The sequence below is a fragment of the Micromys minutus genome (assembly GCF_963924665.1).
Source record: "Micromys minutus genome assembly, chromosome: 25".
Lineage (NCBI taxonomy): Eukaryota > Metazoa > Chordata > Mammalia > Rodentia > Muridae > Micromys > Micromys minutus.
Genome location: NC_137960.1, coordinates 3,965,896 through 3,982,824, shown reverse-complemented (window position 1 = coordinate 3,982,824; position 16,929 = coordinate 3,965,896). Strand labels below are relative to the sequence as shown.

The window sequence follows — 16,929 nt, the reverse complement described above, 5'->3', positions numbered from 1 at the left end:
GTTTACATTTCCAAAGCAAAAACACCAGCTCCAGGGAGAGCGAGGCTGGGGTCCTTCACCACTGCCGTGGACTTGGCATGTAGTAGATGTTCAATAAACATTTGCAGAAGGTGCGGCTGGGGGACCAGGCATGAAGCAGGTCTCTGTGGCTGAGGAAGTGCTGAGGAGGAAGGAAGTCATTTTCCCCACCTGGCACCTGTGGAGGAACGCTGCCCAGAGGAGGGGTGAGCGGGATGCTAGGGAAGGGAGGTGGATGTTCAGGTGCAGGGGTGTGTCCCTGGCAGTGACAAACAAGGTTTGTGCTCCTGTGAGTCTGGGGGCCACTCAGGGTCAGCAGCCCAGGGGCTCTTCCCAGGAGCCCACCTCAGCCCCAACACACATACACACACACACACACACACACACACACACCATCCCTGGGCCCAGTGGAAGGCTGAGCTCACACAAAGAGCAGCTGTCCCTGGAGTTTAGGGGGAAGCACAGGGCTTTGATAAGGTGGGTAAATTTCAAAGGGGCTGCTGGAGGTGGGGGCAGGGTTTCTGATAGCAGTGCCCGAGCTGCCAGGAGCCCTTCCACCCCAGTGGTGGCCTCCTGGCCCAGCCTCTCTAAAGGAGCAAAACAGGCTTGATTGTATTCTTATCGGCCCTGTGGTTTTGTAAGGCCCGGCAGGCCGGCTGGCCCTGCGTCAGTAGGGGAAAGGCAGTAGCCAGCTCCCTGGGTGAGGGCATGACGCAGGCCACCACCCCCACCCCCCGCGGAGGCCTGGGGTCCACCTGGTGCAGGGGCAGGGAAGGGGGAGCAACTGATACCACATCCCAAGCAGGAGGTGGCTAAGAGTTGACTCCCTAACCTCTTAGCACCCGCCACCTCAGTTTTCTCTCTGAAGATTAAGAGGAAGCCTGTGACAGTAGCTTCACGTCAAAGGGACCCTTGAGACCATTGAAGATGCTTGTCTAAGTGCTTGGAGGTCACGGTGCGCAGCAGCTGGCTGGCAGCCATGGTCTGGTCAGTGGCAGGCTTAGCCTGGACAACCCGGTGCACCAGTGGCCGGGGCCTTTAAGGTGGTGTAGTGTTTTCATCCCTCCATCTCCCTTTGAGCATTCAAAGCCACCTGCAAAAGCTAACCCTTCGATGCTCAACCTCAAAGAGACCCAAGCAGTTCCCCACCTCCTCAGTCTGCTACTCAACTTTCCTGGCTTGCCCACCCCGAGTTCAGGCACAAGCATAACTCCTGGACGACAGTCTTCTTTGTTCTGAGCATCCAGGAGCTGGAGGCAGTGCTGAGGGGATGAGAGCGGTTGCGGGGGAAGAGGATACTGTCCGTGTGTCTGTGTACATTCATGTGTGCACCCACTCCCAACAGGTCCACAGCCTTCCCTTGGCTTGCCTGGCTAGGACCCCTGAGGATCACCTCAGAAGCCATCTTAGGTGTGAGCAGGCAGTGTCCTTGGAAGTGTGAGAGAAGCCACACAAAGCACAGGGTGGCCAAGCCTGGATTCAGTGAACAGTGGCCTTCCCCATGGGGTGTCTCAAGGTGTGCTTGGAGGCGAAGAGGATGTCCACGTGGTGGAGGAATACTGCATCTGGGGACCTGGATTCTGGCAAACACAGACAGACTTTGCTGTTAGGCCAGGCACAGAGGAACGCATAGTCATCTGGAATAATCAAGGGACCAGCATAACTAGGGCATGAGGGGACATGCCCCAGGTATTAAAACAGCTACTTTCTGGGCCATTCCTTGTCCCCACGGTCCCTATCCAGGCACAGCCTAAGGCCTGCCCAGCTATAGCTCAGGGCCAGTCAGGAGTCTCTGTCTGCTACCTGTGAATGACCCCCAAGTTGCATGGGCAGTGACCCCTTGCTTCATGTGCTGAGTCAGCACCCATGGGAGTACAAGTGGGGTCTGGGATCAGATCTCAGGCTTACTGTGTTCTTAGGCCTCTCCGGGTTCATCCACTGGATAATGCCTGGAGTCTCATAAACAAGGCTTTCTGGTCATCCTGCCTTCCCTCATGGTTCCGACCAGGTCAGAACCTCAGGCCCCTCACATTTCAAAGGAAGGAGCCCCACACCTCCAGTGTTTTTGCTGCCTTCCTGAAACCAGAGCCCAGGACTGGGGATGTGGTAGTCCCATCCTTCCTGGAATGGGCCCAGGCTTCTCTGCTGTTATCACAACCTGGAGTTCTTCAGAAAGCCAAACAGAGAGACAATGGAGTTCTAGGAGATAAAACAGAAAGCAAGCCAGGAAGGCAGCAGTCCTGTGACAGCCAGACAGACGTTCCCAAGATGTGTGCACAACCTTCACTCACAGAGCACGTAGGACCCCCCTTCCCCATTTCCACCAGTTGGGCCATGTTGCTGACACCTGCTCTGGACCTCGGGTCATAGCTCCAGCTCTCCATGCCTGGCTGGCTGGTGGCCAGAGCATCAAGGTGAGGAGGGTGTGCCAGCCAGCTGCCCAGACCTTGTCATCCTGGGTTTGATGGTGCTCTGACTGCCGGAGGGGAGTAGGCAGGGCTGGATATGCTGAGAAGACAGAGCTTAGAGAATTTCCAAGATCTAGGGTGGCCTGGGCGACAGTATGAAACTGTCTAAGGAAAGACACACACACACACACACACACACACACACACATACATACACAAACGCTGGGGAGGCAGAGGCAGGCAGGTCTCTGAGTTTGAGGCCAGCCTGGTTTACAGAGCAAGTTCCAGGACAGCCAGTGCTACACAGAGAAACCTGTCTCAACAAAACAAAACAAGAAACCATCAAATTCAAGTCTTGGGTGGAGGGAGCCTGCAGCAAACCCTGGCAACCCCAGCGCTGGATAGGGTCCAGTGTTAGCAAGCAAACAGAACTGAGGATGCTGAGCGTGTGGTGCATGTCTTTATGATGAGCAACCAGCAGGCAGAAGCAGGCAGATCTCTGAGTTCAAGGGCACCCTGGTCTACACGGGGTTTCAGGCATACTGAGACTTTGCTACCCCCCGCCTCACAAAAACAGAGATCCATTTGTCTCTGTTCTTTTTGATTTTTTTTTAAGATGACTTATCTATATGAGTACACTGTCTCTGTCTTCAGACACACCAGAAGAGGGCACCATGTGGTTGCTGGGGTTTGAACTCAGGACCTCTGGAAGAGCAGTCGGTGCTCTTAACCACTGAGCTATCTCTCCAGCCCGGCCTTTTGCTTCTTGGCCTTGGAGGATCAAATCTCTGGGGATCCTCCAGTGGTTAGTTGCCGACATTTTTAAACTCTAGCTTACCGCCTCATGCCAGCTTCTCACAGGCTGAGCCAGTGAGCATAACCTGTGTCCTGGGCCATATAGTCAGCCCAGCCGGCTGTTGGAAGATATTGGTGTGGGTCAAGGTAAGAGGCTAACCCTGAAGGCCAGGGTGCTTTCCCCAAGCCCAGGCTGAGGGATGGTCGCATGAGTTTGAAAGCTGCAGGAACACTTTGGGAGCTAGAGAGATGGCTCAGCCGTTAAAAGAGCCTTGGCTGCTCTTGCAGAGGACCAAGGTTCCATTTCTAGCACCACAAGGTAGTTCACAACCGCCTACAATTCCAGTTTCAGGGGATCCAATGCCCTTCTGAAACACACACACACACACACACACACACACACTTTTTAGTTTAAAAAGAGTATGATAGCCAGGTGTGGTGACACCTGTCTGTAATCCCAGCTCTTAGAAAGGCAGAGGCAGGTGGGTCTACGTAGTGAGACCCCATAGTTGAGCTGACAGGAGGAGAGCTGCGCTCTGAGGTAATCCTGTCAGGGTACACTCAGCTCTGCCCCTGGGGCATGAGAAGGTACCAGAGTGTTCTGTGTGTTTCTTCCTGAGTCAGTGGGGGGCCTGAGCTGCTCCCCTTCGGGGGCTGTGGAAGCACATGCTGCTGCTGACTGACCCTGCCCTGGGTCCTCCGCATCACTGCAGGGTAACTGCAGGAAGCTATGGGGTAGAGAGGGCATAGCTCCGGTCAGCAGATGGAGTCTAGAGCTCAGGATCTGGACTCCGGACTATATCACCTTGATGATCGCCACAGGAGTCAGTGTCCCCGAACCGCCACTGTTTCTGCTAATTTGCTCCCATCCTGGGATGATCACTCTGAGTCCAGACCCTGGTCCCACGGGTGGGGTCCTTTGTGCCTCGAACGCGTGAAATGAGCATGCTGGCGATGGTCGATTAAAGGAGGGAGGGCCTGAGTCCTCCTTCCCTTGGGAGGCAAGGCCCTCAAGGGTTAAGCAGGAGCCTGCCTGCGGTCTGAGGTAGGCAGGGAGCCGTATTTGTTCAGGTAAATAAGGAAGGATTACTTATAATGGAAAAGCTGGCGGGCTAACTCTGCATCTCACTTCTGACTTCCTTCCAGCACATTCCTGCACTCCGTCTGCCGTCCGCTCTGCCTCCCACACCTAGCACCCCAGCCCCGAGGCTCCGGCTCCGGTGAGAACCCCCAGGTTGGGTGTTGTCATGATGCCAGCAGGTGGCCCTGAGCCTCTGACAGGGGCCGCCTGCCTATAGACCTGCAGGCCTGAGGCCTCAGATTCACGCTTAAGGGTGGAGAGGCTCTGGTGACCCACCGGGAGCCACCTCTGTCCCCCAGCTCTGCTGCCTCCGCGGATGAGTGACTGAGACCCAGCAGGGGCCCCGAGCTGCCCACCGCCTCCTGGTCCCTGAGGTTAAGTCTACAGAGGACAACTCCTCAGACAGCAGGCGGCTAACGGGTGAGTGTGGTAGGAAGCAGTGCGCCCTTCCTTCCGTGGGGTTCCTTGTCACCTGTGGGAGGCTGGTGACCGACACAAAGTGGAGACATGCCTTGCAAGCTTGGAGCTCTTGTTGCAGATATGAGAGATCCTCGACATTTGAGTTTGTTCTTTCCATATGCTGCCATTCGCCTGGTTGGGTCAGAGCCAGAGCCTAGGGGACACCCCTTCTTTCTGGAGCCTCACGCCTATGTGCCCCGCACAGAGCCCTCCTACATAGTTTGAGGGGAAAACAGCCGTGTAGACGTATAGCTGCCCCGGGGCCTGGCCAGCTCTACCCTAACAGTGAAACTCAGGCACCCGATGGGCCACTGCCACCTTGGCTCCTCTGCCAGAGAGAAGGAGCAAGTGTCTTCCTGGCCTGGCCACGGTGGACAAACGGGGTCTCACTAGACCTAGGGGCTCAAGACATGGACAAAAGCAAGAGAGACAGGGGCAGAGCCCAGGAACATGGCAGGGAAGGGTGGCACAGACTGGAAGTCCTGGGGGGAGACCATAGAGCAAACCTAGGCACCAGGAAAGCAAGGGGGCTGTGGCTCCTGTGTGGACACACAAAGAAAGCAACATGTGTGTGTATGTATGTGTGTGTGTGTGTGTTTATGTATGTGTGCGTGTATGTGTGTGAGTGTGTGTGTTTATGTGTGTATGTGTGTGTTTGTGTGTGTGAGTGTGTGTGTGTTTATGTGTGTATGTGTGCGTGTATGTGTGTGTGTGTTTGTGTGTGAGTGTGTATGTGTGTGTCTGTTTATGTTGTGTATGTGTGTGTTTGTGTGTGTGTGATTATGTGTATATGTATGTGTTTGAGTGTATGTGTATATGTGTGTGTGTTTATATGTGTGTGTGTGTGAGTGTGTGTGTTTATATGTGTATGTGCGTGTTTGTGTATGTGTGTGTGCATGTATGTGTGTGTGAGTGTGTGTGTTTATGTGTGTATGTGTGTGTGTGTTTGAGTGTTTGTGTTTGTGTGTGTGTGTGTGTGTGATTGTTCATGTGTGTGAGTATGTGTGTCCTGAAATAGTTCTCTTATCTGTTTCTGTCTTATTTTGGGGGATGATTATTCAGAGTTTGGTCTTACTCACTGTGTAGACCAGGCTGGCCTCCAGCTCACAGATCTGCCTGCCTCTGTGTTGGGGTGCTGGGATTACAGGCGTGGGATTTGAGACAGGGTCTCTGTCTCTGAGCCCCAGCGCTCAGTTCCGCGGTCTAGGCTGGTCTTTGGTTTACATTAACCCTCACCCGGAAGGGACCCATTTCTCCTTGTTTGGGTCTTTAAAAACTGCATTATTTTGAGAACGCCTGTGAATAGGGGTGTTCCTATGAAGGCTGGAGGACTTGTTGCCCGGAGTCCTTCAGAGACCTACCTGCCTCTGCCTCCTGCACACACCCAGCTTGGAGCCATTCCCTGCCTTCCCTCATGCATGTCCTGGGTACTGAACCCAGGTCCTCAGGCTTGGTGACAGCTGCCTGTACCTGCTGAGTGAAGACACTCTTGTGTCAGGTTCCTGTGCTGAGGAGAGAGCGTGTGTGTGTGTGGGGGGGGGGTAGGAATGATAGCGTCAGGACTGAAGGCCGAGAACCCGGGGTACCCCTGAGGCTGGTTGAGATACTGGAGGGAAGTGGGCAGACCTCCTTGCCTCTATTCCCATCAGGATCGAAAAGCCCCAATGCAGCCACAGCCCTCCACAGCTGACCCCTTCCCTCTGGGCAAGACAGACTCAGCTCACTTCCTGTCCCCACCTCCCCAAGCAAACAGCTTCCAGGCAACCCCTAATAAAGCCGTGGTGCCCCATACCAGCTGCTCCCCTGAGTAACAAGGTAAACAGGCCCCAGGGCTCCCCTCCCCAGACTGAGGTAGAGAGCACAGCAAGCAGCAGGTGCCCACCGCTGGGATGGTTCTGGCAAGCGGAGCCTCTGCTGCCTCTGAAGAGTACGGTATCCCCCGCATTCGGGGGGACTGGGAGGGGTCTGGGAGCCAGGCTGTGGACCAGCATCTCTTTCATGCCAGAGATGCAAGTTTTACCTGCCACTCATGCTCCTAGGGACCCTGTTAGTCAGGTGGGACTTCCCTGCCACCCAGACCTGAGACAGAGGCGCTACACCCCACGGATGCCCAGCGGCTGATGAGAGATGGGCCTGGCAGGGAGCAGGCACAAGAGACTCTATGCTGACTGTGGCCTGTGCTGAACCCAGAAAGGGTCAGTTCCAGTGAGCCGGAAGACCGGGGAAGGGCAGACAGAGCAAGACAGGCTGTGTCTGGAGCTCCCGGTATGTTGGGCAAGGTTAGGTGAGATCAGCCCCTCGGTGACGGGAGGCATCATGGCCGGCATCAGAATGGGACTTTTTGAAAGCTGCACGGGAGTTGGTCGGACACTGGTTGGACTTGCCAGCTTGTACCCTAGACTTGTGAGGGCATAACGAGCCGGAATCTACGGCCTTGGTGCCCACCGGAAGGTATGGAGGTGTGGATGAGGTCAGTAACTACGATAGACCTGGGCAGGATGGGGGAGGGGCAGGGAGCCTATCCCTCCCGCCATTTTTTTTCACTTGGACCAGAACCACTGCCTTTCTCCTCCCCCCACCCTCACCCCCATACCTCCCTCCTCTCCTTTCCTCTTCTCCAATCTCCCCCTTCACCGGTTCCTGGTGTGCATTAAACATGCTCCAGCACCACTCCCTGGAGCTGATGTCTCTGATCAGTATTCCAACCCCTTTACCCAGGCCACCCACAGCCGTTTAACAAACAGCACAAACTGTCCCAGAAGAAACCTAGAGCTGCAGCCCAGGAGGCGGGGCTTAGCACTGGCCTGGGACCCTCCCCTGTCCCAGAGCCCCCACAGGCAGCTGAGCAGGTAGAACAGCTCTTCACAAAGCAAACCTTGGCACCATCGCCATGGGCCCTTGCTGACATTTAACACTCTGGGCTCCAACCTCTCCCACTGTTCTTTCTGATCACTCCTGGCCAGCCAGGGACCTCATCAGCACCCTGCAAGGGGCCCTGGGAAAAGCCCCATCCCCCTGCCCAGCACAGAAGAAAAAGCCAATGAGACTTCTCCAGGGCTCTTCCAGATTGAAGGCACCTCTAACCCAGGGCTGAGATGTGGCAAAGGGACTTCCTAGCTGGGGTTCAGGCTGAGGCTGTGACAGAGGTGCCTTCTCACAGGCAGCAAGAGGCCCGCCTCCTGTCCCCGGTGAGCGAATGGGTCTTGAGTCCCTGCCTCCTGTCCCCTGTCCTAGGCTCCCTGGGCAGGGAGAAGCTGCTCTATCCTGCATCTGTGTGCTCAGATGTGGGAGGTGTGTCTGCTAGACAGGAAGTGCAGCCACATGGACCCTAAGAGCCCCCTGAATAAAGGAGCTTCCTGGGGTTGGGGAGTCTCACAGACACAGGAGGCCAAGTGAACATGGAAGCTGAAGTTTCTGGAAAGTTCTGAAAGCCAGGCAAAATTGAACTTGACAGGGTGGCTAGTGGACTCTCTTCAAGCCCCAGGCTCACCCCAGCTGGGGGCTTGGTGACAGTAACTGCTCTCAGAGGGGAGCCATTGAGAACCTGTGGACACAAATTCCAGGGACAATTGGAGACACTCAGTCATGTCCCTCCATTCACCCCACTTATCTCTCACCGTTTTAAAGACAAGGTCCCGTGGGGCCCAAGCCAGCCTCAGACTACTGGGGTGGTTTTAATGGAGTGAGGCCGGACTCTGGGCACTGCAAGACCGGCTGGCAGTGAGGAGGCCTGAATCCAGTTCTCCTGAAGGACTGATATGAGGGATTCCCAGGAAGGCGGGGTCTGAAAGGATGGGCAGGGGAGAGGCAGGGAAGTAGTAACCTTGGGGCTCCGAATAACCAAGACTGGCCTGGCTCTCTCCAAGGTGCTGACCAGCTGGTGGGTCTTGGGGTGCAGACTCTCGTGGGGGTCTTCACCAGGTCTAGTCTTGCCCCATACTCTATCTGTAGCCTATTTAAGGGGTGCAGAAGTTGGGGGGCTTGGGGAGTAGCCAACAGCCAAGTTTAGACCTCTCTGTCTCCAGGCCATGAGAGACTGGCAGGGGGTTACAGTAGCCTCCCCACTCCATCACCCTCCCCCACTCTGTCACCCTCCCCCACTCCGTCACCCTCCCCCACTCTGTCACCCTCCCCCACTCCGTCACCCTCCCCCACTCCGTCACCCTCCCCCACTCCGTCACCCTCCCCCACTCCGTCACCCTCCCCCACTCCGTCACCCTCCCCCACTCTGTCACCCTCCCCCACTCCGTCACCCTCCCCCACTCCGTCACCCTCCCTCACTTGGTGTCCTTCAATGCGACTTTCACTGGGCCTGAAGCTGTGTCCTGGAGTCTCCACCATTGGTCCATCTGTGCCCTCTGCTCACTTACCTTCCTGGGGGAAAGGAGGGGCTGAAAGATAGACTCCAAGCTACCCACGAACTCTCTGATGTGGCTCTGCCTCCTGGCCCGGCCTGCACCAGCTGTTACCAAGCCTTCTTTTGTCTGGAGAGGTAACCAGGGCTTCTGGGGTAAGAACAAGACAGACCCCACTGAGCCTTAATCCCGACACGTGGCTTTACCCCTGAGATCTGCCTGAAGTTTGGAGACACACAGGCATCACTCAGGAAACTGCAGTCCTTGGGCAGTTGAGAAAGACAGGGATGGTGGCCTGTGTCCAACAAGCCAGGCCCGTGCAGACCTCAGGCTGTCTACTTTGATGTCAGGAGATCTCTGGTTAGGTCCTGGTTCTTCAGTGCATCTCTGGGTTCCACCTAGCCATTCCCTAAGCTTCAGCCTTACCCATGAGCTCATAGACGCACTGGCAGATGGCCTTTTGAAGATTTAGTAACAGACTAAAATGCCAATCACTGGTGGGTCATCAGAAGGAATCCTCGGATGTTGGGGCTTAGGGAGCCTGGGATGAGAGAGAGTGGCATCTTGGGGAAGAGGCCAACAGCACAAGGTGGGAATGCTGTGATTATGCCCCCATGCAAGGAACAAGGCAAGAAAGGCCAGCTTTATTAGAGCCTGGATACAAGGAGCCCATGCTGACTGGTTGTTCTGGTCTAAACCCTGTGACTAATCACCACAGAGCTCCTATGCAGAACCAGGGATGGAACCCAGGCTCTGTGTGTACTTGCTGAGCAAGCACCCTCCTGAGCCACATCCCAGCCACGAAGCAAGGCAGGCAGTGGGAGCCATGCGTGCCCGATGCTTGAGCAAAGGAGTCGGGGTTAAAGGGTGAAGGGAGGAAATGAACTTGAACTTGGTAGTGGGGAGGGGCCAACAGCCAGGAGCAGAAGATGAACTTCGAAAATGAAGGGACCCAGCCGTGAGGTCCTGGAAGGTCCTTCCTGGAAGGGAGAAGGGACCCAGTCATGAGGTAGGCAAGACACTCAGAAGGAGGAAGGTAGCCAGAGCAGGTGCCTTAATAAGACTGCAGCCCAAGGATCAGAGTTCACACACAGCCAGGTTACAGTCTCCTGAGCCTGGCCATCTGCATCTATGAGAAGAGACCCTTGAGTCCACATAGCCCAGGCTGTGGTAGCTGTCCTAGCTAGGGTTACTATTGCTGTGATGAAACACCATGACCAAAGCAACCAGGGGAGGAAAGGGTTTATTCAGCTTACACTTCCACATCACTGTACATCAAAGGAAGTCAGGGCAGGAACCTGGAGGCAGGAGTTGATGCAGAGGCCATGGAAGATGCTGCTGACTGGTTTACTTCTCATGGTTTGCTCAGCCTACTTTCTTATAAAACCCAAGGCTACCAGCCCAGGGGTGACACCACCTACAATCAGCTGGGTCCTCCCCCATCCATCATTAATTCAGAGAATTCTCAGCCAGGTGTGGTGGTACATGCCTTTAGGCCCAGCACTCCAGAGGCAGAGGCAGACAGATAGATCTCTGCGAGTTTGAGGCAGCCTGGTTACAGAGTTCCAAGACAGTAGGGACTGTTACACAGAGAAACTCTGATTTGAAAGAGCAAAACAAAAAGAAACAGAAAGAAAGAAACAAACAAAGGACCTCTAGAGGCTACAGGTTTGCCTTTCCTCATCTGAGGTTCCTTCCTCTCACGTGACCTCTGCATGTGTCAGCTTGACATGACCATCCAGCACGGTGTGTGGGCACCCTGGCATGACAGTCTGCTTTCTCTGTGATACCCTCTTCTCCTGACCCAGTCCAGCTGCTCTATGTGAGACCAGAGGTATAGCCAGGCACCCCAGCCACCAGGCCCCAGGCCTTTCCCCTGCGTGGTCATTCAGTCAGGGGAGCCCTGAGCATTGGGGAGCAGAGCAGGAGAGCAGGAGCCTCTGCTGGGGCAGGGTCCAAAAGACCCTTTGCATCTTGACTGCCCCATCAGTAAGAAGAAAGTTTGGGTTGCCTTCTCTGGGGAGGTCACAGATGCTAGGGCTGTGAAGCCTACTCAGCAGACAAGGTGGGGATGTGGTGTTACATAGTACCCAGGTCAGCACTGGTCCCTCTTCCTGGACCCCAGGAAACATCCCCCCTCCCATCTGTGGCTGAGGCCAGGCAAACATAAGGCCACAGGGAATCAAGTCCTCTTGGAAAAGCTAGCAGCTGGGCACAGGGCCCAGGGAGCTGGCAGAGACTGTCCTAACGTGGCAGGCATGGGGCCACCAGGGATGTGGACAGGGTAGGAAGCCATTGTGGGGTGAAGGAAGGAGGAGGAATGGAGACGGAAGGAGGCTCTCCTCGGGTGGGGCTGCCACCTGGGGTATAGGGTGTGGGCACAGGTCAGGGTGGGGACTTGGGCAGAACAGGCTATAGGCACTGCCTCAGTAAACACCAAGGGCTCACGGTATACACACACACACACACACACACACACACACACACACACATTTGCACCAAAGGCCTTGAAATTAATCCAGACCCACCACCGACCCCTGTCTACCCCACCCACCCAAGCCTATTCTTCCTTGTTGCTTAAAGAGTTCTTTGAAAGGAAAAGCTGGACCCTGAGGCAACACCTTCTCCCTTGTTGGCTTTCTTTCCCCTGCAGGTCCTGATGGGCAGTACTGGAGGGTGGGAAAAGCCGGGCCCTGAGCAAGAGGAGGTGGGTGCTGAGCAAGCAGGGTGTGGGGTGGGCACTGAACAAGTTTAACTAGTCCAAGAGATCAGGAAGCTGTTCCCTGAAACGTAGGCCATTTTCCAACAGGTTAGCTGTGGCCCTTTAAACCCCAGGGGTTTTCCAGACTGGGCCTTTTTCTTTGCTGCACCCACCCAAGTGGCAAAAGCCAGCTACACAGTGGGTCCTGCAGGGTAACCAGAGATGGGTCCAGTACTTGGGAATTGCAAGAGGCAGGGGGACCAGATGGTTCAGGCCAGCCAGGGCTACCTAAGACCTTTAAAGAAAATGTGCCACTCCCACCTGCCCAGCCCCCCCCCCCCTTGCCCACACATCTACCTCATTGTCTTTTCCAGTCAGGCCCATACTCACTGCCCAGTGACCCAGAAGCCCCCAGGCCTCTCCCAGGCCCAGCCCACTGCTTGCTGAGCCCTCAGTCCTGTAACCAGCTTAGGGGTCCCCCACAGAGCCTGGACAGCCATCAGACCTATTTTTCTTCTTCTCTGATTTCTGCAGAAGCAGCCACTAGCAGCAGCATGGGCAGCTCCAGCCCTGGCCTGTGCAACACGTCCTCCGGTTGCCTGCTGCTGTCCCCAGATGTGGCACTTCGGACGGGGGTGGAGAAGGCGGCATCAGGAGCAATGGGCCCCGAGAAGCACGAGTGGAGTCCTAGTCCACCCGCCACGCCTGAGCAAGGCCTATCTGCCTTCTACCTCTCCTACTTTAACATGTACCCCGAGGATGGCAGCTGGGTCGCCAAAGTCCCCGAGGCCAGTGCCAGGGAGGACCACCCGGAGGAGCCTGAGCAGTGTCCAGTCATCGACAGCCAGGCCTCTGGGAGCACGCTGGATGAGCACTCCCTAGAGCAGGTGCAGTCCATGGTGGTGGGCGAGGTCCTAAAAGATATCGAGACGGCATGCAAGCTACTGAACATCACAGCAGGTGAGACCCTCCCGCCTCTGCCCGGGACCCTCACTTAGTGGATAAAGAGCATTCAGTCCCCTGCTCTGGTCTGGCTCTCCTGACTGGGACTTCTCTGGGACTCAGCTCCTCTCTCCTGTCACTGGCTCTGTTCTAACCACTTGGTCTCCCTGCTCTTCCTGTAGCACTTTCTTGGGACCTTTGCATCTGCTGGTCCTGCAACCTAGAATGCTTTCCCGTAGATAACCAGTTTAGCCCTTCCTTGGCCTCCTCCAGGTCTTCACTGGCAGCATCTCTGTTCGACCTCCCGCTGCTGAGATTGTCTTCCACGGCTCACCCCGGCCTCCCCCTTTCTCTTGCTCTTGTGATATGATTGCCATCAGGGACTAGGTTTCTTCCTACCTCGCTGTCTACCCCTCGCTAGAGGACTTGGATGTCCCGGTGTCTTGTCAGCACTGGCCATAAGAGGTACTCAATAGACAACTGTTGACTGACTTCACCTGCTGGGCCCTGTGCATAGACAGAAAGACTAAGCAATGCACGGGACATGGAGGTCCTTTGTGTGTGGATCTGGGATGATGGTTCTTCAACAGCTGACTGTGACCCTAGTCAACTGATGAGAAGGAACACCAAGGAACAGTCTTTCTGTCTCTCTCTCTGTCTCTCTCTCTCTCTGTCTTTCTCTGTCTCTCTCTCTCTCTCTCTCTCTCTCTCTCTCTCTCTCTCTCTCTCTGTGTGTGTGTGTGTGTGTGTGTGACCATTCATGCCTGATCTGGGGTTATCATGGAGCCAGTGCTGCAGGTGAAACTGCTGTAGTCCAGAGAGGCCTGGCCTCCATCCTATGGCTCCCCAAAGGCAGAAGGGGCCTCTCTCACTCTCACAGTCAGCCCCTGCATCATCTCCCCCACCCCCAGCCTGCTAGATGCTGCCACCATTCAAGCAAGGCTCCAGCCCACATCTTCTCTCCTCCACTTTCCCACACTGCAGAGGGCTCTCCCACGGGGCCTCTTCGGCTTCCTCCAGCTCCGCTTGAGTCAGGTGTGCTCTCAGAACAATGGGGACAGAAACAAATCGAATTGACCTCGGGGAAGAAAAGGGCCTTGTGAAGTGGGAACATTGTAGCTTGCAGGTCACTAAGCTGGGACACTACCTGAAGCTGGACACTGACCTGGAGGCCACCCTGTCACTGTGACCCAGTCAGGTTCCAGCTGTGTGCCCTGCTAGGCTCCCCTGAGAACTTTTTCCCTGGGGCACACATAGCTGGTGACTTGCTCCTCCAGCTTTAGCTGACCCATAGCTGCTTGGGGTAGCTGCTACGAATCTGTTTTCTAAGCACCGGGCAGGAATTGGACCCCTCCTCCTGCACACTCCCGTCTCTGTCTCTAAAATCCCAGGACGGAGGGGTTCCTGGGTGGGTTTTCTCTTTGAGAAGTGGAAGGCAAGAGGTGTCTGGTGTAACTGTTCTCTTTAGAGCTCTGTAGGGAGACATGGAGATGTGATGGGTTACCAAGGCAACAAGCTTGGTTTAGGGCCTTTTTTTTTTTTTTTTTTTTTTTTTTGTGGAGTGTCTGCCTTCATAGGGTGTCTCAAGGCTCTAGATATGTGGTCCTGAGTAACAAAACCTCATGGGTGTTTCACCCCATAGATGACCACCTTTGGGGTGGCACCCACCAGCAGTTCTAAGTTAGGATGGTGTCTCTTGTCCAGACCCTGGGGACTGGAGCCCCGGTAACGTGCAGAAGTGGCTTCTGTGGACAGAACACCAGTACCGGCTGCCCCCGGCAGGCAAGGCCTTCCAGGAGCTGGGAGGCAAGGAGCTGTGCGCCATGTCTGAGGAGCAGTTCCGCCAGCGTGCACCCTTGGGTGGGGATGTGTTGCATGCCCACCTGGACATCTGGAAGTCAGGTGAGACACAAGACAGCACAGGCCGAGTCCCTCCCGGCTCCCGGCCATTATGTAAACTGGGCTAGCCTTGGATTTGCATCAGCCTCTGCCTTCTGAGTGCTGGCATGGTAGGCATTTGTACATCTAGCTCCTATTTTCTTTTTAAAGGGAAAACCATTCTTAAGGTTAGCTTATTTATTTATTTATTTATTTATTTATTTATTTTACTAAAGAAGTAATAAAGATTGTCAGGGTGTGTCAGTGGATAAAGGTGCCATAGAATCTCATCTGTCGGTGGGGACCTCTGCTTGGGTCTCCAACCTCCTCTCCTTGTTCCACAGCGGCCTGGATGAAGGAGAGGACCTCACCTGGGGCCCTTCACTACTGCGGTGAGTAGGGCCGGCTCAGGAAGGCCTGGTGGGGCTGAGGGAGGCTGCCCTGAGAAGTCAGTGGTCGCAGCTGCCACTAATCCTGCTCGCCCTGGCTTCTAGCCTCCACCAGCGAGGAGGGTTGGACGGACGGTGAGGTGGATTCGTCGTGCTCCGGGCAACCCATCCACCTGTGGCAGTTCCTCAAAGAACTGCTACTCAAACCGCACAGCTATGGCCGCTTCATCCGCTGGCTCAACAAGGAGAAAGGTAGAATGGGCCCCGGACTCCGTTCACCAGGGCAGGGAGGAGCTGGAAGGAGGCTTGACATTTGTCTGGAGGGACTAGAGGGGGAGGGGGTGGAGCTTCTGGGCCGTGGAGGCGGGGCTCAGAATGCCGAGAGGGGCGGGGCTAGTCGGAGGCGTGGCTTCAATGTGAAGTGCAGGTGAATCAGGTCGAGACCTCTCTTCTCTTCCCGCCTTCCTTTCCTCCCAGGCATCTTCAAAATTGAGGACTCCGCACAGGTGGCCCGACTGTGGGGTGTGCGCAAGAACCGGCCAGCCATGAACTACGATAAACTAAGCCGCTCCATCCGCCAGTATTACAAGAAGGGGATAATTCGCAAACCCGACATCTCTCAGCGCCTCGTCTACCAGTTTGTGCATCCAGTCTGAGAGGCATAAAGACCAGAGGCCTACAGCCTGCCCCAGGCAGCCGCTCTCTGGATAGCCTGGGCCTCTCTGCTCAATCTGAATCCAGGGGCTGCTGGTATCCCAGAATCCAAGGTCCCAGACAGTCAGCCACTGATCTGGGGATACACATGAGCTCTCTGGGTCCTTCTTGAGGTTTTACACGGGCCCCGGGAGGATAAAGGGAGCTAGGACTGTTCACAATGGAGAACTCCCTGAGCCAGGCTTGGACTGTGGAGTTCCCAGAGGAACCACCTACGGCGCACGGGGACTGAATGGAGTCAGCTCACAGGACAGTGATGTCAACGGTTCTGCTCCTGCCACTATCCTGTACCAAACCTGGCACGGTGCTAAGAGATGTCTGTGCCCTGTATTGGGGAAACCAGGGGTGCCCTAGAAACGGATAATAAAGGTGTAAGGCAACTGATAGGTACCCTGTGTCTGGCTATGCATAGCACAGCCTGGGGCCGGGCAGAGGTCAAGGGTCACTGTGCCTCCAGGGTGGGGACCACGAGGGAAGTTTACCCAGGGAAGTGTCATAGAGCCTGAGAGGAAAACGGGAGCTGTCTGGTAGAAGTCCTGGAAGAGGTAGAGGCTTCTCCAGGACAAAGTGGATAGTCTAGCCAGGCACTGCATTCTCCTCAGCCTAGCATAGCTGGAGTAGGATGTGGACCAGGCTGAAGAGGGACGATACAGAGGCCCAAGGTAAGGAGGGCAGCCTCTGCATCTGCTCTGTTAGAGGGCAGGGCTTGCTGGCATGTGTGCCCAGGTATGCCAGGGGGCTGGCTCTCCTGCAAGAGGATTGGCTTGGCTGCCTAAGAGAGATGAACCACATAGTGGATTGTGGGAGACGGTGGGTGATTAAGTAACTTTGGGACAGTGGCTATGTAAGGCTCTAAGAACCCTAAGGATTTATAGCCTCTGTCCCCTCAAAAGACTTCACAAGGTCCATCCATGGACCTGTGAGTCCCTTACCTGGGCATGAGAGCCACTTGTGTGTGAGGAGCACAGTGTGTCCCAGACAGCCAGCCCATTCTCCGGCACAACACAGCTGTGTCACACTTCCCAGATTTATTTGCCCTAATCATCCTGAGGACTTATCGTGTTCTATTGCTGGGCCACTGACCTTTGTCATTGACCTTCTCAACAAAACCATGGTGCCTCGTAGGTCCGGGATGGCCGAGTCCTTAGTTCACAGCCACACATGCCAGGACCATGAACTCACCCAACCT

The 16,929-nt window shown here is 55.4% G+C and overlaps 1 protein-coding gene across 1 annotated transcript; it reads left to right on the top strand.

The window, feature by feature from the left end:
* Nucleotides 1-11,734: 11,734 nt before the first annotated feature.
* On the top strand, nt 11,735-15,682 carry SPDEF (SAM pointed domain containing ETS transcription factor; the record flags this gene model as incomplete). The annotated part of the gene is made up of 6 exons (XM_080938336.1): nt 11,735-11,823; nt 12,352-12,777; nt 14,464-14,661; nt 14,982-15,029; nt 15,132-15,278; nt 15,504-15,682. The coding sequence occupies exons 2-6, from the start codon at nt 12,372-12,374 to the stop codon at nt 15,680-15,682; spliced, it is 978 nt and encodes a 325-aa protein (XP_080794462.1). The 5' UTR covers nt 11,735-11,823; nt 12,352-12,371.
* Between the last annotated feature and the right edge of the window lie 1,247 nt (nt 15,683-16,929).